The sequence below is a fragment of the Mugil cephalus genome, chromosome 10, assembly GCF_022458985.1.
Source record: "Mugil cephalus isolate CIBA_MC_2020 chromosome 10, CIBA_Mcephalus_1.1, whole genome shotgun sequence".
In the NCBI taxonomy this organism is placed as follows: Eukaryota; Metazoa; Chordata; class Actinopteri; order Mugiliformes; family Mugilidae; genus Mugil; species Mugil cephalus.
The window spans coordinates 447,911-468,080 of record NC_061779.1 but is presented as its reverse complement, the minus strand read 5'-3'; the positions used below and the strand labels follow the sequence as shown (position 1 = coordinate 468,080).

Sequence of the window (20,170 nt, the reverse complement as noted above, 5' to 3'; positions counted from 1 at the left end):
CCCTGAATGCAAAATAATTTCATTAAAAAGTCTCAACTGTTTTCATTTAGTTTTTATTCCTGAAGTTTTCTTTTAAACTCGTTAAAGATCAGAACTCAAACAGTTAATCAATAATCAGAAACTGATCTGGAACATGAACGGTCTGGACTAAAATAAAAAGATAAGGAAGGTTTTAAAAACAATAGAAAAACGTTTATTGAACTATACAAACTGAAATGAATAGAATTATATACAGATGTACATTAAAACGGGAACAATTCTGAGAGAAGACAGAAAACGGGACAAAGTCTTCATGGTTCAGTTGTCGTCCTCGTCCTCGTCCTCAGCGGGAAGCGGCCGGGACCTGGACACGAGACAGAGACAGAGACAGAGACAGAGACAGAACATCTTTAACTCACTCATCAGTTATTCACTCATTCACCGAACGTTCAGACACGTTCACGTTTAAACCAGAAAACATCCGACAGCATCGACCTCATCCGCAGGTGTTCCTAATAAAGTGGCCACTGCTCTGGTCAAACAGCGATGGAGGAAAAGAAACTAAAGACACTTAATGTTTGTTTTACAGCAGAATGTTCCTGATGGTTTCAGTCGACTTTTCTATGAAATGAATCATAAAATGCGTTTAAAGTTTATTATTTAATGGTTAATTAAAGGATTAATGAACGACTTTAAATAATATCCATCCAGTAAAATGTTGCAGCTGCAGGAAACAAAATGAAGAGAAAGTTTGATACGAGTTTCCTGCGTCATCAGATCATGTGATTGTGTTCAGCCAATAAAAACACAGTCGTGACTGAGGCTCTAAACGCTCTCACCTGGTCACCAGGTACCGTCCGTCACATTAAAGGTCGGTCAGCAATCACGTATGTGAGCACGTACAAAGAATCTTCAGCCACTTTGCTCATTGGTACAAAACAAAGAACTTAAATAAGAATAAAAAATAGAAAACCAGACAAAATAAGTTGGACTTTCAGAGTAAAAAAAGTTTTTGGAATAAATAAAGATGAGGAGCAGAAACTAAACGCGTCCGTTTAACCCAAACTTCACCTGCTTCCAATAAATAATCACTTCCAGTTTAATTTGCCCTGAACCAAAGTCTGTTCCTTTTATTTGTCACATACACAGTGACTTGTGTTGTCGTACCTGAAGCCGATGATGTGAAAAGGTTCCAGAGTAGAAACAATAATTTCACACAGAAAACAAGGAATAAAACCGAAGCAGAGACGAAGGACTGAGGATGAATAAACTGAAGTGTGAGCGGGTAAACTCGTACTTCCTGCTGGGCTTGGAAACGCCGCTGCCTCCAGCCTCCTCGTCGTCCTCCACCTCCAGGGGCCTCTGGTTCTCCTTCTCCGGCTTCCTGGGGGGGCCGCCGAAGAAGTCCCCGATGCCCTTCTGCCAGGTGGGGGTGGGACGGGGACACACCGGGTTTCCTCCGGCGTATTTGTTCTTAGCTGTGGATCAAACGATACTTCAGCCTCTGGATGAATAATCCCAAACACCCATAACGTACGATCATTCGACCCCTTCGATGTGTAACTGTCAGCAAACAAACAGGCTCATGTCTCTTTACAGCCAATCAACAAACCCCACAACTCATCATCATCAGCAGCAGATTTAGGATTCATTTACGAGCTGTCGCTGGTGTCGCCTGCAAAGATCTGACTCACAGTCTTTAATCTAAAACACATGAAATGTTTGGTCCCTGCACAGAAGTCAATAAAACAACCTGATTCTCACCGTGTTTAGTGTTTTAAAGACAAAACTGAAACAGTTTCCTTCATGTTTTATCATAAGTAGTTGATCGACTGATGTTTATTCCTCGTGTATTAACACGTTAAGTCTCAACACGTCGATGCATGAAGACAGAAGAAGGTTAAACGTGAACGTGACACAGGTGGGGGCGCTGTTCTGTCTGTTGTCAGTTTATTTAAAGGTAAAACTACCTTATAATCCACTGTGTACACGGTCTGTGGGAAGGATTTAGTGGAACAGATGCACCAGAGCAATGAAAACTCAGGTACATTCCTCAAAATATGATCGTTTTAAGCTTCTGGTTGGTACTGAGAGTGCAGGCTGGGACCCGGACGGGGACTAGGACGGGGACCCGGGTGGGGACCAGGGTAGGGACCCAGACAGGGACCCGGACCCGGGTGGGGACCCGGGGACGGGGACTGACCTGGTGTGGAGCACTGGCTGCTGGAGGACGCGTTGGCGGAACTGGAGCCCAGACTCTTCCTGGGAGCTGCAGCTGCAACAGCTGAAGCAGAAACACACACACACATACACACGTTATTTCCACCTGGGGAGGAACTGCGTTAAGCAAGAGTGACAGAAAACAGCTTGACATAAGCTCAGTGTCAAACGAGCCTTTTAAAAAGCGAACATGAAGAAAGCTGCAAACCCTGCAGGTGTACGAGGATGCAATGAACCGCCATTTAAAAGTTTAACAGCTTCACAGACAGGTGTGTGCCGAAATCTACAAAAGTTCCCAATTATTAAGGACATATTGTCTGTTACGTCCTTTCATACACGTGTCTTCTACTAGAAGTAATAAAATGTAAAATAGATTAATTTTTCCAATGGAGTCTGGTGCGACATTCACACAAAGCCGCACTGAGGCGCTCAAATCTGGCGCCAGTTTGCGGAAAGCTGCGCACAAACTTTAGAAACGTCCTGGTAAAATGACCTATTTTATGAAGCATCGCAAATCTAAGCTGGAGGTTATACTATGGATAAAGAAGAACGTTAATTCGTTTCTTTAAAGTGATCGTGGATGAACCAGAGGTCGGCGGAGCCAGACTCAGTGTTGGCGGGAGGCTGTCGATAGAACCCCACAGAACCACATAGAACCCGATAGAACCTTCTACAGTCACATGACAACGCTTAGTCTATCTTAAAACGTACATTAATGAACAGTCCAGGCGATAAATATTGCCTCTTTAGTCTGATTTGTGTGTCTTTCCTCCGGGCCCGCCAGACTCCATATCAAACCCACCGTGTTCTTACACAAACTTACATTTAAAGGCTGAATTTGTAATAACTGTCTGTAAAGTGTTACTGTACCTTTTCTATAAGATGCAGGAACGCTGTCGGCTTTAGTTCTCACCATGTTGGCAACGGCCTGTTCAAGTTAATGATGTTTTAAGATGAACTACAGCGACCAGACTGAGCCAGAGAAATGTCCCGCCTCGGTTTAAAAGAACAGCGGGACATTTCTTCTTCTCCTCTTCCGGGAAGTGACGACACATCTCCCGCCCCCCTCTGGTGACAGATTGTAAGTGCAACTCAACAGTTTTTTACGAATTCGAACAGTTTACACATTTTATTTTTTTAGTTATTTGTTCGGTTTATTTGTTGCTCATTTTGTTTTTGTTTTTTTTTGTTTGTACACATTACACCTGTACTGAATCTGTTATTTTACACTTTTTATATTTACCATATATATATTATTATATATTTATTTTTGTGATTGGCTCTGAGCTAATTTCCATTCTCAGAAATGACATAGACACAGCAACAGAAACTACAACAACATTCATTATTCATTTAGTTTATTTCTTTTTCTAGAAGAACAACCCAATAACTGACAGTAGATATTTTATCCTTCCTGTCCAGTTACTTAAACCTGCTCCTGTCATAGTAAAGGATTTTATCTCTGAACAAAAGAACAAATCAATTAGAAAATAAAATCACTGCCTAGAACAAGGAGAAACTTTAAAACAAAAACCAGACAGGAATTCTTTTATAACTCGTTTTATTCTTGAGACAAAATGTGAATAAAACACTGAGGCATTCACCACGGCTCCTTATATTACATCTCATTAAATTATACGTGATTCATCGGCCTCGGGTCAGTAGTTGGCCCTGAGCCGGCGGTTCTCCTCCCGAAGCTTCTCGATCTCCTCCACCAGAGACTCGTTCACAGAGTATTTCTCCACCAGACCGTGGATCTCAACCTGTAACCATAGAAACCAGACGTCACGTTAGTTCCTCTGGTTCTACACGACCTGAGGAGACAACACCTCATGTCCAAACATTCAGTAACAGCGAGAACAAGAAGAAGAAGACAGAACACGGGTCAGGTCTGGTTCTGATCTGGTTCAGGTCTGGTTCAGGTCTGGTTCTGGTCTGGTTCTGGTCTGGTTCTGGTCTGGGTTAGGTCTGGGTCAGGTCTGGTTCTGGTTCTGGTCTGGGTCAGGTCTGGTTCTGGTCTGGTTTAGGTCTGGTTCAGGTCTGGTTCTGGTCTGGTTCTGGTCTGGTTCAGGTCTGGTTTAGGTCTGGGTCAGGTCTGGTTCTGGTCAAGTCTGGTTCTGGTCTGGTTCACGTCTGGGTCAGGTCTGGTCAGGTCTGGGTCAGGTCTGGGTCAGGTCTGGTTCTGGTCTGGTTCTGGTTCTGGTCTGGGTCAGGTCTGGGTCAGGTCTGGGTCAGGTCTGGGTCAGGTCTGGTTCTGGTTTGGTTCTGGTCTGGTTCTGGTCTGGTTTAGGTCTAGTTCGGGTTTGGTTCTGGTCTGGGTCAGGTCTGGGTCAGGTCTGGGTCAGGTCTGGTTCTGGTCTGGTTCAGGTCTGGGTCAGGTCTGGGTCAGGTCTGGTTCTGGTCAAGTCTGGTTCTGGTCTGGTTCACGTCTGGGTCAGGTCTGGTCAGGTCTGGTTCTGGTCTGGTTCAGGTCTGGGTCAGGTCTGGTTCTGGTCTGGTTAAGGTCTGGTTCTGGTTCTGGTCTGGTTCAGGTCTGGGTCAGGTGTGGTTCAGGTCTGGGTCAGGTCTGGTTCTGGTCTGGTTTAGGTCTGGTTTAGGTCTGGTTCTGGTCTGGGTCATGTCTAGTTCAGGTCTGCTTCAGGTCAGGTCTGGTTCTGGTCTGGTTAAGGTCTGGTTCGGGTCTGGTTCAGGTCTGGTTCAGGTCTGGTCTGGTTCAGGTCTGGTTCAGGTCTGGTTCTGGTTCTGGTCTGAGTGGAGTAAGCAGATAAAAGAGGCTTCGTACCAGCTGGATGTAAAACTGTCGGATCATTTCCATCTGGAGGTTGATGATGTCTTTGTGACACGCGTCTCTGAACAGAATGAACAAAATATCAGAATCAAATTCAGTTTATTGTCACGAGGATGAATACGCTCCTGGGTCAGAGGTCAGAGGTCAGGGGTCAGGGGTCAGAGGTCAGAGGTCAGGGGTCAGGGGTCAGAGTCACACCTGAACTCCTCCAGAGTCTCGTGGATCATGTTCTGGATGAAGTGGATCTGCAGCGAGGTGAGAGGAGCGGCTCCTCCTCGTCCGACCACGTCTGCGATGTTCTGAGAGAGAGACGACGACACGGCCGACGACGAGGCTGCACCTGAACGCAACACAGAGCCATAGGTCACCCGACACTGGACCGTCCCACGTTTAGAACAGACACTGAACTACCCACAGACCCTGGACTGTCCCACGTTTAGAAGAGACAGTGAACTACCCACAGACACTGGACTGTCCCACGTTTAGAACAGACTCTGAACTACCCACAGACACTGGACTGTCCAACATTTAGAACAGACACTGGACCGTCCCACGTTTAGAACCAACACTGAACTACCCACAGACACTGGACTATCCCACGTTTTGAACAGACTCTGAACTACCCACAGACACTGGACTGTCCCACGTTTAGAACAGACACTGAACCACCCACAGACACTGGACTGTCCCACGTTTAGAACAGACACTGAACTACCCACAGACACTGGACCGTCCCACGTTTAGAACCAACACTGAACTACCCACAGACACTGGACTATCCCACGTTTAGAACAGACACTGAACTACCCACAGACACTGGACCGTCCCACGTTTAGAACAGACACTGAACTACCCACAGACACTGGACTGTCCCACGTTTTGAACAGACACTGAACTACCCACAGACCCTGGACCGTCCCGACATTTAGACCTCAGGTGTCAAACTTACGGCCCGCGGGCCAAGAGCAGCCGACCAGAGCAAGGCCCAGAAATGATTCATCAGTGAAAATAACTTCTGACCCGGCTGCTCTACCTGCAGAGCTGGTGGGCGGAGCTACATGGACAGGTGAGTCGTAGCTCAGCTGAGCTTGAACGCCATTGGTTCTCCTGAGGCCGGGCTCCGGCGTGAAGAACGACGGCGCCGGCTGACTGTGATTGGCCTGCTGGGCCGAGGTGGGCGTGGCCTGTCCCTCCCCCTCCAGACTGGAGCCACTGGCCTGAGTCAAACATGAGAGGCGGAGCCAGCAGGTCAGAGTTTAGTGGTGGAGAGAAACACAAACCTTCACTAGATTAGATCAGAAATAAAACTTAAGTTGTTTTTTTTTTTTAAAGCTTTCTGGATGAACCACTGAGAACCTCATCACCTTTCGGGGGTCACATGGTTCGCCTGCTGCTGCTGTGATTGGCTCCTCGGCGGTGACGGGCAGCGGCGACTGGAAGATGGACAGCGGGCTGTAGGACGTCCCTGCGGGGCCCAGCAGAGGAGTTCCCAGGGGCGTCTTCCGGTGGGAGCTGGTTCCTGAAGGAGCGTCTGCAACAAAGACGAGACCGGTCTGAGCACGTGCAGGACGGAAACCTGCGGTGGAGGATCGCCATGGTAACACCAGCCCAGAGATAAGCTGACCTTCTCTGACCGGGGAGAAGATGTCCAGACTGGCCCGGCCAATCAGCTGCTGACCCTCCCCTTCTCTGGACAGCATCTCCAAACTGGTAACTATGGAAACACAACAGCACGGAGTCAGACCCAAAGCGGCAGCATCGCCGCAAAGACTGACGAGGGACGTCCGCTTGTACCATGTGGTCGTGCAGACTGAGAGTCTCTGGGCGTCCTCGCATCTGAAAGAAGAAGAACCCATGAAGAACCCATGAAGAACCCAGCGGAGAGAACGTGTTTTTATCTTTCGGAGGATGAGCTCTGACCTTCTCGAGCCGGAGAGAATATGTCCAGACTGTTGCGTCCAACGCTGGTAAACTTGTCCAGGAGGGGGGGCTGCTCAGACCCCTGCTGGCCTTCAGCCTCCCGGCTCAGCACCTCAGCGCCGGCGCCTCCTGCTGGAGAAAAACAAAATACGTTACTCACGCGCTTCTTAAACTGTTTATAACACACCTGTCTCCAACGTCTGTTCTGTACTTGTGTCTTTTTATTCTATTTTATTTATTATTTGTCCTTTTATTCTTGATATTTCCGCTGCTGTAAACTGAAATTTCCCCGTTGCAGCTCAAATAAAGTTTTTCCTCATCTAAATCTCCAGTCCTGGCTGAGGACGCATGTGGAGACATTTTAATTAAGACCAGGGACTAGAGATGAACAAGTGGGACCAGGTGAGACCAGGCGGGACCAGGCGGGACCAGGTGAGACCAGGTGGGACCAGGCGGGACCAGGTGGGACCAGGTTTTGATGTTAAAGGTCTGAACTGTCTTTTCCAGACAGTGTTTTTTTTTTCATGAGACTCTTTGAACTAATTTTCAGGTTAAACTGGACGAACAAACACTTAGTTCAGCAACAATAAAACTGAACAACTCATAATGCGACGCTCCCCGTAGACCAGGGGGGGGGTCCAGCTCACTTTAGTCCAGGGGCCACATTCAGACCAGGTTGATCCAAAGGGACCGGACCAGTAAATTAAATTAGAGATAAAAGTTATTTTCAGTGATAAATCTCAGTGTTAATGTGATGTTTTTAAATTCATGCTGTGGACCAGGTTAGACCCTCTGGGGGGCGCTGTGGACCAGATTAGACCCTCTGGGGGGGCGCTGTAGACCCGGGGGGCGCTGTAGACCAGATTAGACCCTCTGGGGGGGCGCTGTGGACCCGGGGGCTGCTGTGGACCAGGTTAGACCCTCTGGGGGGCGCTGTGGACCAGATTAGACCCTCTGGGGGGGCGCTGTGGACCCGGGGGGCGCTGTGGACCAGATCAGACCCTCTGGGGGGGCGCTGTGGACCAGGTTAGACCCTCTGGGGGGGCGCTGTGGACCCGGGGGCCGCGGCTGTAGAAGCTGTAGGAGTTTGTGACCTGATGCAGATAAAGACTCTTCCCAGAACCAGTTTTCATTCATCTGGATGAGAGTCAGGGTCACATGAGCTGAACTCACCTGTGCTCGTCACCTGTCTGATGGGGGCGGGGCCTGTGTGAGGGGCGGGGTCTGGCATGCTGCTGCTGGACATCTTGGTTGAAGACCTCTTAGCACCGGAGAGTTTGGAGGAGCCGACTTTACTGGACTGAGGCCGGAGACAGAGAGAAACTAAATGATAATTCATTGATTAACTGATTCAGACACTTGTCAACATCATCACATTAGAAACATTAGGACACTTGTTCTTCTTCATGGTTCCTGATAAACCAGTTCAGAGGGGGGACCTTGTAGACCACATTAGACCCTGATTAGACCTGAGGATGTTTCCTGGATCTTCTCTGATTGACTCAATGAAAACCACATGACAATAAACCTCACTGAGAGGAACCAGGAACCACGTTACCACATGTGGTTCCTGGTTCCTGGAGGTTAAAGTGAATAAATCTCAACAAAGAATCAACAGAAATAAATTGTGGTGTTTGTATTAAAGTTTATAGTATAAGCTGAGTACGACGCTGTCCTCTGTTTGTCCCTCATGTCCAGTGTGTCCTACCTTGTTCCTGTTGGTGTTGCTCTGGAAGCGCAGGCAGGTGACGGAGGTCTTATGGGCGACCGTCACCCTGGTGGGGGCGCTAGAGTTCCTCAGGTCGTACTGGTAGATCTTCCCCTGAGTGGACCCGACCACCAGAGCCGTCCCGTCCAGAGTGAAGTCCACTGCAGTCAGAGGACTGTCCACACGGATGGACTTGAGGACACTGGAGGACATCAAGTTAGACGTTAAACGTCCACAGGGGAATTAGTTTGGTCTCAGCAGGTTAGTAGCACATGACAAACGCTCTGAATACAAACATATAAGCAGTAAAAATATTACACAACATGAGCAAATGTACAAGAAACAGACATAGAAGAATCTACATCATACACATCTATATTATACACATCTACATCATATAAATCTATATTATACACATCTATATTATATAATCTACATCATATAATCTACATTATATAATCTACATTATATAAATCTATATCATATAATCTACATTATATAATCTACATCATATACATCTACATCTTGATGAGATGCAGGGCCGGTCCTGACTCACATCTTGCTGGCCGTGTCGTAGCAGATGATCTTCTTGTCCAGACCGACGCTGACCACCAGGAGGTCGGAGGTCGGGGAGAAGGCCAGGCCCGAGCTCGGAGCCTTGTGAGCGCTGTCGAACACCTGCAGCTCCTTCTGGGTGTTGGAGTCCCACAGAACCACGGTCCCACTATCGGAGACGCTGCCCAGCAGCGAGCGCTTCACCGCGGACAACCTCAGGTCATGGACGGGCTGAAAGACCATTTCAAATAACACTGAAGAAGCTTTAATGATGTACGTCTAGACAGGCCACAGAGACGGTCCAAGAGACAGGGTCATGGCCCAGGTCCACAGAGACAGGTCATGGAGACCAGGGTCCATAGAGACCAGGGCCCACAGAGACCTGGGTCCACAGAGACCTGGGTCCACAGAGACCAGGGTCCACAGAGACCTGGGTCCACAGAGACCTGGGTCCACAGAGACCAGGGCCCATAGAGACCAGGGCCCACAGAGACCTGGGTCCACAGAGACCAGGGTCCACAGAGACCAGGGCCCATAGAGACCAGGGCCCATAGAGACCAGGGTCCATAGAGACCAGGGTCCACAGAGACCAGGGTCCATAGAGACCAAGGTCCACAGGGACCAGGGTCCACAGGGACCAGGGTCCACAGAGACCAGGGCCCATAGAGACCAGGGCCCATAGAGACCAGGGTCCACAGAGACCAGGGCCCATAGAGACTAGAGTCCACAGAGACCAGGGCCCACAGAGACCAGGGCCAGGAACATGGTCCTGGTGGTTCTGGGGATAGTCCAGATTTACTTTGAGGGAGAATCTATAACTTAATATCTGAAAATATAATAAAAGAAAAGTCTGAACCAACAAACAGAGGCCAGTTAAATATTATTATTAGTGATATTATTATAATATATTGTATTATTATTATTATTATTAGTATTGTTAGTGTTATTATTATAATATATTGTATTATTAGTAGTATTGTTAGTGTTATTATTATAATATATTGTATTATTAGTAGTATTATTAGTGTTATTATTATAATATATTATTATAATAATTAGTAGTATTGTTAGTGTTATTATTATAATATATTATTATAATTATTAGTAGTATTGTTAGTGTTATTATTATAATATATTGTATTATTAGTAGTATTGTTAGTGTTATTATTATAATATATTGTATTATTATTAGTAGTATTGTTAGTGTTATTATTATAATATATTGTATTATTAGTAGTATTGTTAGTGTTATTATTATAATATATTGTATTATTATTAGTAGTATTGTTAGTGTTATTATTATAATATATTATTATAATTATTAGTAGTATTATTAGTGTTATTATTATAATATATTATTATAATTATTAGTAGTATTGTTAGTGTTATTACTTATTCCCAGCCGCGGTCACTAGTTTCCAGGATGTGGACGAGCTGCTGACCTGGTTGCTGCCGTGTCCGAAGGCTTTGCTGGACAGGTTGGTGGTGAGACTGTGGAGGACCAGGTCCCCACTGGTGGATCCGGAGGCGATGTAGCTGTCGTTGGCGTTAAAGGACACACAGGTCACCTCCTCTTTGTGGTCCTGGGAGACGGGGGGAGACGGGGGGGGGCACTGGTTAGTAAGTGTTTCAGGGCGCTGAGCTGCCGTCTGGTTCTGGTCTTACTCTGAGCGAGCGGTGGAGTCTCTTGGTCTTCAGGTCCCAGATGTGGACGCAGTGATCCAGACCTCCACTGACCACGAACTGAGACGAGGAACTCAGACACACACGGGTCTGCTTCTTCTGAACTCACAACAACACAACAACACACAACAACAACACGTTTACACCAGAATGACGTTTCAGTTCAAAGGCTCCAACAGCAGGAAACTGAGAGCAAGAAAAAACAGAGACGAGATACAGAAGAAAACTTTGGTATAAAAAGATAAATAAAAGATAAATATGTTGCATAGGTAGTTATACGCCACAGAGGTCGGTTCAGTTTAATTATTATTATATTATTTAACGCGCTGGATCCAAGCAAACTAGAAGAAGAACTTTGTCACTGCACTAAAGTTACAGCGATAGTTTGTTCCACCACTCGCTATCAGCAGCTTGAGGTCAGTAACATATATAATATATAACAACATTTCTGTAAGTGCCTGAGAAATCTACAAAATAAATATACTGTCTCTAAATGATCAGGTTTAAATGATAAAAACAAACGTTCAAGTGGATTTTATTCTAATGAACTGAGCAGCTGAGATGTTGAAATATCCCAAATGTTAAATATGTATATGTGAAACTGGCCGACGCAGTTTAATAGGATGAATTTTCTGATTCCAGTTAATCTTGATTTGAAAGAGACTGATACAGGTCCATAAAATCCTCTGGTTGATTTGTTTAAATCTCCCCCACGTCTCCTTCATCCTCTGGGGATAAATCTTACATCCAGATCAGGACAGAAGCTCCAGCTCTGAGTCAGGATTTAAAACGTCTGATAACAAGACAAACCCACAAACCTCTGGAGTCACAGAAGACGTTAATTAGGAAACTATGTAAAAGTGAAACATCCCTAAATGACTTCATACTGACTTGTAGTGACACGCAGCCCTGAGGAGATGGTTTTAAATATTTCCCCGTCATCAGAAAATATCTAAACAATCCTCCTTTACATGAATTATTTATTATTTGCCTGATTCTTCATTCATTTTTAATCTTGTCCCGTCTGAGCTGCCGTAGAAACGATCGTCACAGCGTCTTCGTTTAGAGGAAGACTTCCGCTTCAGGGAGAGGACATTTAAAACTACAGCGCTGGACTCACCCCATCACCCAGTTCCACCACTGGAGCTGGAGAGGACTTGAGGCTGGAGACCACCAGTTTGTCCCCACTGCTGCTGGCACTGACCAGGTACTGGTCTGACAGGCCTGGTTAAGGATGGCTCAACTTTTACTGGGACAAAAGCCGCTGGACAAAGACGGTCAGAGTTTATCATTAAGATCTGCAGGGTTAAAAATGTCTGAACTAACCTCAGGAAATGATTAGAACGTTAAAAATTAACACATTAAAGTGTCTGTGGATCAAGAACTGTAATAATTATGATTCCTCCTCCTCATCATCAGTCCTCCTGGTCTTCATGTCCATGGCTGAGGAGACTGGAGTCGGATTACCCAGAGAGAACCCACACAAACACCCACCCACCCGAGCTGGACTCGAACCAAGACCTTCTCACTGGGAGGCAGCGGAGCAAACCACAGAGCCACTGTGCCGCTTGGACCTTGTAACCCAACCAGCCTTGTGTTTCTGTCTAGGATACTGTTGGAGCTCCAGCAGGCCTGAGCCACGGGGTGACTGACGCTGTGCGGGTTAAACTGCTCCAGCGGTGCCATGGAAACCGCATCCCAGATCTTCACGCTGTCCCCCGTGGAAACCAGACGAGTCACCTCCTCCATGGCTGCACACAGAAACAAACACACCTCCATGAAGAGGAGAGAAGCTAGTGTCGCGCTAAAATACCTCAGTTATAGATTCATTTCAATAAAATCTATAAAAACTATACAACATCTACATAACAGCTTTATTATTATTTGTTATTACATTCTATCTAAACTAATCTATAAATTAACTTTTCTTTTTGAACGTTTCATATCTTGTAGTTTTTCTTCAGTTGTTCCTGAGAACATTTAATCCACTGACAGAAAGATGATCAATAAAGCTGATGTATAGAGACCAATAAATAAAAAATGAACCTCATTTTTTATTTATTGGAACTAACGCAGCTTAAATGAAGTGAACTATGTCTGAAACAGATCAGGGTCACAGCATCGGTTAGATTTATAACTAAATGTTAAAAATGAAAACCAGTTTCCCTGCACTACGTTTCATTACCTCAGGTGTGTTACAGACAATAATCCAATATTCTATGAATTGTATTTTATCACCTGGAGATTTTCTTCCACATAAGTAACGCTGCTCATATTTTAAAAGCAGAGTATAAAGTCTGTGAAGGTTGTCACAGTCATCCAGGTCATGGTTTATATCAAAAAACTGTCTAAATAGGGACCTGGACCGAGGAGAATTTCAGAAAACACCACAATCCAGTTTATTTCAACACCTGGAAACACACTTAGACAAAAACCGGTCCACGTCAAAGACTAAACCTTTAAGAACCAGAGAGATGCAGCTGATGCTGCTCAGTGCAACGAGGAATGAACTGAAACCAAACAAACATCCACAGACTCATGGACCAACACAGGAGAACCACCTCCACCTGGAGGACAGAGGACGTCTTCCTCTGAAGACAACAACGTCCAAGTCTGAGCCAGAGGAGACAGATGGTCTGAGAGGAGTAGAGGAGTAAAGGAGTAGAGGAGTAAAGGAGTAAAGGAGTAAAGGAGTAGAGGAGTAGAGGAGTAAAGGAGTAGAGGAGTAGAGGAGTAAAGGAGTAAAGGAGTAGAGGAGTAGAGGAGTAAAGGAGTAAAGGAGTAAAGGAGTAGAGGAGTAGAGGAGTAAAGGAGTAGAGGAGTAGAGGAGTAAAGGAGTAAAGGAGTAGAGGAGTAGAGGAGTCCATCTATGTCAGACTGACCTGAGGAGAAGGACTGAGATAGAATCTGACTTCTATTTACAATCCGGTCGGAACTTCTGTCCCCGTTCACACTGATCCCAGGACTGACACTAGGTTTAGACCATAGATAGGGACAGAGGACAGGGACAAACAGGACTCAACTACAGGTTAAACCTCTTTAAACTTCCTCAGTCTCTTAGAACTGAAGCAGCTAACTTCTCAAAGCAACTCTTTTTTTAAACGCCGTTTGGATGAACAAGTCATAAAACTATAAATTAATATTAGTTTGCCATTGACTGCAGGCTTTTTACACCGGGAAACGTACGTCTCTCTATAGGCACAACATTAATCTAAACATAACGACTAATAAGAGCAGGAGGAACTTTTATAACAAACACTTGTTCAACTTTAATCACATTTAGCAAAGGAAGCTAAAGCTAACAAGGCTTCGCCGGTTTCAAAGTTATTCAACAGCCGCAAAACACAACTAAAACAACACGAAGCTGTCGTGAAACACGATCAAAGTTTACAGTCTCTCTGTAAGAGGAGTTACGGTCACTCAGGAAAATGATTTAATGACTTAATACCTGAAACTTCTCAAAATGTTTTGTTTTGACTTCCGCCCGCAGCCAATAAACCGCCACTACGGAAACACGAGAGGAACAAAAAGGACGAATTCTGAAACGAGTTTTATCATTTTTATTTATTTATTATTATTTTTATTTTTTTTACAAAACCAAAATTTGGACAATAAAGTTTATATCGCCGAGTTTGATGTTATTATTATTTCAATTTTAAGGTACTTTGTTTTCACCTATAAAGGCGCATTCTGACGGTAGAACTAGACTTTAACTAAGGGAAATTGCTTGGTCACAGAAAAAAGAAACACAAGTAACAAGAAAGATATAATTAAAAAGGTCTGAAAACAAAATATAATTAAAGCAAATAGTATGAGCACAACATTTATAGAATTAGCATATGAACAAATGTACAGAAATGGATGGACGAAAATATAGAATAACAGTAAACTGAAATAGCGTTCATAAATATCTGTTCGCGTCCTCATTCTAATGTGTTACAAACATTGAGTGATAAATGCTGAACGTGTTAAAGTTTTAATTTTTATAGATCAGGTCGAAAATAGCAGAAGCCGCGCTGGTTACTGTTAAGGTGTGTTCTGCGCATGTGTAGAATCAGAGAGTTTGTGTGAGAGTGAGGGTTAAAATCTTGACGTGCACGACTCTTTGGTTGTTTACATGTTAGCAGCTAAACTCAAGCGTTTATTTTAAACGTTTGAGATGTATATTCTAATTCGCTTTAACGCCAGTCACTGTGAATAAGACGTTTAATTAATTATGTAGAAATAAACTAACGGATGCACGTTGAATATTTGTGTTTGTGCGTGTTGTTTAGCCACTGTTAGCCACCGTTAGCTCGGTCAACGAGTTCACGAAGCGAACTTTGATTTGAAGCAGCTGCAGATCAGAGGTCACCTGGACAGGTAAGACGTTCATTAATGTCATTAATATGATATTATCAAAGCCACGGATAACAGCTGCGCCCTCCAAGAGGTTCGTTATAGTTTCTTCCCTTTTAAACCTGAAGTGAAAACTAAGAAGCTTCTTCTAGCTTGTTACTTAGCGGCTAACCGAGTTAGCTCCAAGCTAGCGGAAGTTTAAAGTTCTGAGAAATTGTGACTTTTAATTTGTTTGTCTTCGGAGTAATTTATCATTTATTCCTCAGATAAGAGGAAGGTAGATAGAGAATAGAACAGATAGAAACCTAACTGAGCAGCAGAAACACGTAATTAAATATTTAGTTTATTAAATGTGTTAAGTGTGAATCTCAGGTGAGAACAGGTGAGTAAAAAACAAATAAAATCCATCAAATAAAGAAGAAGAAAAAAAGATAAAATGTGCTTTAAAAGTAATTTAACTGAACTGATCTGAACAGTTAAACCTTTAACAATAATTACAATTTTGTTTGAATTTGTTTTATTCGGTTGATTTTAGTCAATTTACAAATGCACTTTCTATAAAACACAATATGAATAAAAAGTGTTAGTTTATTTTTTTAAATTTAAATTCCTCTCAGACTGTTTTTAGTTAAAAGAAAATAAAGATTGGAACCTCAGAAGGAACTGATTGAGTTTGATGAGGAGGCTTTTTGTGGCTCTAACGTCACTGACGTCTGATTGTCTTCTTTCAGATCCTGGGGTGATGGCAAACCCGCTGAGGGCTGAAGTGGTTCGACTCTACAAGAACGTGAGTCTTTCTGATTAAAGATGATCAGATCCACTTAATTTATGCAGCACCTTTCATACAAATAAATGGCAACCCAAGGTGCTTTACACATCAAACAAACAAACATAAAATAAGCAGAAACCTCCCACTTCCCACCCCCACGCACACAAACACAAACACAAACACAAACACGTGCACACACAGAAAGGAGCACAGGGATATAAAGAGCACAGATAAAATGAGCGACATGGCTGAGCACAGATGGACCAGTGAGGAGACGCCACCTCAGAGGACCGTCCACACTAGGAGTCCATCACAAAATATAATCAGTTGAGTAATGTTTAAATGTGATGCAGCTGTTACCAGGTGACGTGTCTGTGATCCTGTCGTCCTCCACAGCTTCTCTACCTCGGACGGGACTATCCCAAAGGTGCAGACTACTTCAGGGACCGTCTGAGAGCAGCGTTCGCTAAAAACAAGTCGGTCCAGGACCCAGAGCGCATCAAGGAGATGATCGCTCGAGGAGAGTTCGTGTCCAGAGAGCTAGAGGCGCTCTACTACCTGAGGAAGTACAGAGCCATGAAGAAACGCTACTACGACCACGACTGACACCAGGAACACTGACCACGAGAAACAGAACAGCTTCATTATTTATTCTGACCAGATCAGCTTCTGTAGTCGGATCAACACGCAGCAAAACATTTCAATAAAACAGAAATCTGTCATCAGAGGGAGGAGGAGGAGGAGGAGGAGGAGGAGGAGGAGGAGGAGGAGCAGGAGGAGGAAGGAGGGAGGAAGGAGGAAGGAGGGAGGGAGGAGGGAGGAGGGAGGAGGAGGAGGAGGAGGAGGAGGAGGAAGGTCAGATCTCACAGTATAAACACAGGAAAGTCCAGTGTCTGTGTTTAGTTCACGGTCTGACCTTCTTCTTGACTGAGAAACAGAAGTTTGAGTCTGTATTTCTGTCACAGTGATGTTTAGTTTCCACTAGATGTCGCTGTTTTGTCCTTGATGACGTTGAGTAATATAATCAGCATTAAAATAAAACGAGTTAAAATAATAAAATGACTCACTCCCTGTGTGAACTGCTTCCATCAGGCTACAGATCCGGGGTCATTAAACTGACGACTAAAAGATTCTGGGGCCGTTATTATCCACATACAGTCATAGCTACACTGAGCACACAGGATATAAACAGTTAAATGCAACATCCACATGACACAATGTAAACGGGAACATGCAGACATGGGACAACGTGTGAAAGTTGGATGAGAGTCGTATTTGTTCAGCTTTGTCTTTAGTAGCTACATGTAGCTTCTACTTCTTCCACCTCCAGGCCCTGGATGAAAACTATTCCAGGCAAAGACATGCTTTCTAACTAATGGAAGTAATGGAGGAGGCGATAAGACAAATCCACACTGAACTAGATATATTTATATATATATAACACGTATTCACAGTTGTTCGTGTTGATCCTAAACATTAATGTCATGTCCTCGTTAATCTGAGACATTTAAACATTGTTATGAAGGTAAAACTGAATTTAGAAGCAAACATGCGACAGTGAAATCAGACATTATTCATTAATATTTACTTGCAACCTATGAAACTATGTGAATTGAAACTGTTTCAGGAGCCGTTGGTAACATTTCCTGAAACAAGGCAGGAACAGAGAATGTGGCAACAGAATGTTTAATCTGGGGAATTAAATTCTCTTTAGACCTGAGACAATACAAGAATAAATTTAACTCTACGAAGCCTGAAGCAAAGTGTCTGTTATCTCTGAAGCCGTTTGAATAAAACCTTTCGTTGTGACTCTGCATTCATTCAAATGTGGAGACGATTCGTTTGTTCTCCAGGTGATTTTATCAGCAGCAGTGTGAAATGCCTTTCTACTATTGTGACGCAGCTTTGCATGGAGCCTTTCACACGTAACTTCAACACTAAGACTGTTGTATTTTAGGTTATGGAAGGTGTTCCACAGTCTGGAGGTTTAGTAGCTAGAAACTCTCGTCCACTCACAGTGGAACAGTCTGAGACCGAGCGCGGTGGCTGAGCTGAACCTCATAAACCTAATGAATCCTCACAGGTCTGCAGAAGTGTACATACCATAATATGATGCACCTGGCAGTACTGAGCCCTTGTGCTTTCTAACTAATGGAAGTAATGGAGGAGGCGATAAGACAAATCCACACTGAACTAGATATATTTATGTATATAACACGTATTCACAGTTGGTCGTGTTGATCCTAAACATTAATGTCACGTCCTCGTTAATCTGAGACATTTAAACATTGTTACGAAGGTAAAACTGAATTTAGAAGCAAACATGCGACAGTGAACTCAGACATCATGAGAATTAAGTCATATTTACTTATAAAATATGTGAATTGAAAGGGTTTTTGTTCTGTTCTCGTTGTTTTCATCATCCTACCGGGACACAGCGCTGCTGGTAGCTAAGTGTTGGAGCTGGAACAGTCGAACTGAAGAGACCACAGAACATTTAGAGTTTCACCACCTTCATCTGGGGAATTAAATTCTCTTCAGACCTGAGACAATACAAGAATAAATTTAACTCTACGAAGCCTGAAGCAAAGTGTCTGTTATCTCTGAAGCTGTTTGAATAAAACCTTTCATTGTGACTCTGCATACATTCAAATGTGGAGACGATTCGTTTATCCAGGTGATTTTATCAGCAGATGAGTGAATAGTCCGTTTGAGAATGAGAGGAGACTCAACTGTCAACGCTGGAAAAGTTTCCCCAGAACACAGAACCTTCTGGCTGTGAGGCATCAGTGTTAACCACTACTCCACTGTGCCACCCAGGAATTCAACTCAAATCATTTTTATTTATCTCTATAGCATCAATGACCTGGTCTGAACCCAGAGCAGCATAAAGGAAAAACTCCCTTTAACAGGAAGAAACCAGAACCAGAACCAGAACCAGATATGGAGGGACCCTAATGTCTAAGGCCACGTAGAGACAGGTGGTCTGGTGGTCCAGGTGTAGCTGATGATGTTATATGACCCCCACTTCCTCCCGCCCATCCAGAGGAAAGTATCTGCCGTTAATCGACACCAGTCGTTCCAGTTTCTGTTCGTTCCAGAAACAAGTCGAGCCAGTATCTGACTCCACCCACAGATGCTCCTGAGTTCACTGCTGCTCAAGGATCGAATATTAGGTGTAAAAACACATGCAGACTGGTGCATTCAGGGGTTTGTAGTCACAAACTAAACCCATCCTTCCCCTTATTAACCAGCAGCACCAGTGTCTGACCTTCCTGACAGTTTCTTTTCTCCAAGCAGGAGTGAATCTTATCTGAGTTCATGTATCTGTGTTCATGTATCTGAGTTCATCCTCAGATTTGAATGTGAGACTTCCAGGTGTATCCGCTCAGATGTTCCGTTAGATACAGAATTACTTTCAGCTCTTTTTAATGCACGTTACATTTAAACAAATGAGACCAAAGGACACGTGGACACGTGATGGAAAATGAATCTCATTGTTCTTTCCAGGTAAAACATGTAAAACATGGATGTGAATAATTTGACTGTAGGCGGATCCCAGGAGACGCCTCAGTACATAAAAACAACATCCACCCTCAGACTGACCAACCAACCTGCTCAGGCTACCAGCGCCAGGTCTCCTCGTCTCCTCGTCTCCAGGTCTCGTCTCCTCGTCTCCTCGTCTCCAGGTCTCGTCTCCTCGTCTCCAGGTCTCATCTCCTCATCTCCTCGTCTCCTTGTCTCCAGGTCTCATCTCCTCATCTCCTCGTCTCCTTGTCTCCAGGTCTCGTCTCCTTGTCTCCTTGTCTCCAGGTCTCGTCTCCTTGTCTCCTTGTCTCCTTGTCTCCTTGTCTCCAGGTCTCGTCTCCTCGTCTCCAGGTCTCCTCGTCTCCAGGTCTCGTCTCCTCGTCTCCAGGTCTGAGCTGAACCGATTCCTCCTGAATTTATTAACTGATCTTTAATTTATTTAGACTGAGATTGTGTCTTTTCTATTCTACATCATCTCTTAATAATGCGTCATGTTCTACATGAGTCACTTTCTCATCAGTGCTGTAGAAAAGGATGAATGAAGCTAATATCTGTTTATGACCATGTCTGCATCACTTCTCTCCATAAATAATATAATATTTAATAACATAATTCTGTTTTAATGTGTCTTTGATGTAATACATTTCCAGTTAATTTACATGCTTAGTTTAATTTACAGAAA

The 20,170-nt window shown here is 44.1% G+C and overlaps 3 protein-coding genes across 6 annotated transcripts; 1 reads left to right on the top strand and 2 right to left on the bottom strand.

Annotated features, from left to right (window-relative positions):
- Positions 1-170: 170 nt before the first annotated feature.
- pclaf (PCNA clamp associated factor) lies at positions 171-3,232 on the bottom strand. Its single transcript, XM_047595387.1, has 4 exons — positions 3,070-3,232; positions 2,183-2,263; positions 1,277-1,457; positions 171-343 (listed from the first exon to the last, which is right to left on the bottom strand). The coding sequence occupies exons 1-4, from the start codon at positions 3,113-3,115 to the stop codon at positions 298-300; spliced, it is 354 nt and encodes a 117-aa protein (XP_047451343.1). The 5' UTR covers positions 3,116-3,232; the 3' UTR covers positions 171-297.
- Positions 3,233-3,743: 511 nt separating this feature from the next.
- On the bottom strand, positions 3,744-14,401 carry nedd1 (NEDD1 gamma-tubulin ring complex targeting factor). Of its 3 annotated transcripts, XM_047597534.1 has the most exons (17): positions 14,302-14,354; positions 13,736-13,824; positions 12,467-12,604; positions 11,974-12,068; positions 10,836-10,952; positions 10,613-10,753; positions 9,172-9,401; positions 8,616-8,817; positions 8,081-8,207; positions 6,908-7,039; positions 6,782-6,823; positions 6,612-6,701; positions 6,352-6,518; positions 6,021-6,204; positions 5,186-5,327; positions 4,982-5,048; positions 3,744-3,962 (listed from the first exon to the last, which is right to left on the bottom strand). In XM_047597534.1, the coding sequence occupies exons 3-17, from the start codon at positions 12,600-12,602 to the stop codon at positions 3,858-3,860; spliced, it is 1,977 nt and encodes a 658-aa protein (XP_047453490.1). In that variant the 5' UTR covers positions 12,603-12,604; positions 13,736-13,824; positions 14,302-14,354; the 3' UTR covers positions 3,744-3,857. The 3 variants fall into 3 exon arrangements, with proteins under 3 accessions (XP_047453490.1, XP_047453488.1, XP_047453491.1); XM_047597532.1 differs by lacking the exon at positions 13,736-13,824 and having other exon boundaries at positions 14,302-14,401; XM_047597535.1 differs by lacking the exon at positions 13,736-13,824 and having other exon boundaries at positions 6,908-7,036; positions 14,302-14,401.
- A 516-nt stretch (positions 14,402-14,917) lies between these two features.
- On the top strand, positions 14,918-17,014 carry lyrm5b (LYR motif containing 5b). 2 transcript variants are annotated; one of them, XM_047597266.1, is made up of 3 exons: positions 14,918-15,215; positions 15,923-15,978; positions 16,357-17,014. In XM_047597266.1, the coding sequence occupies exons 2-3, from the start codon at positions 15,934-15,936 to the stop codon at positions 16,564-16,566; spliced, it is 255 nt and encodes an 84-aa protein (XP_047453222.1). In that variant the 5' UTR covers positions 14,918-15,215; positions 15,923-15,933; the 3' UTR covers positions 16,567-17,014. The 2 variants fall into 2 exon arrangements, with proteins under 2 accessions (XP_047453222.1, XP_047453223.1); XM_047597267.1 differs by lacking the exon at positions 14,918-15,215 and adding an exon at positions 15,232-15,285.
- The last annotated feature ends 3,156 nt before the right edge of the window (positions 17,015-20,170 follow it).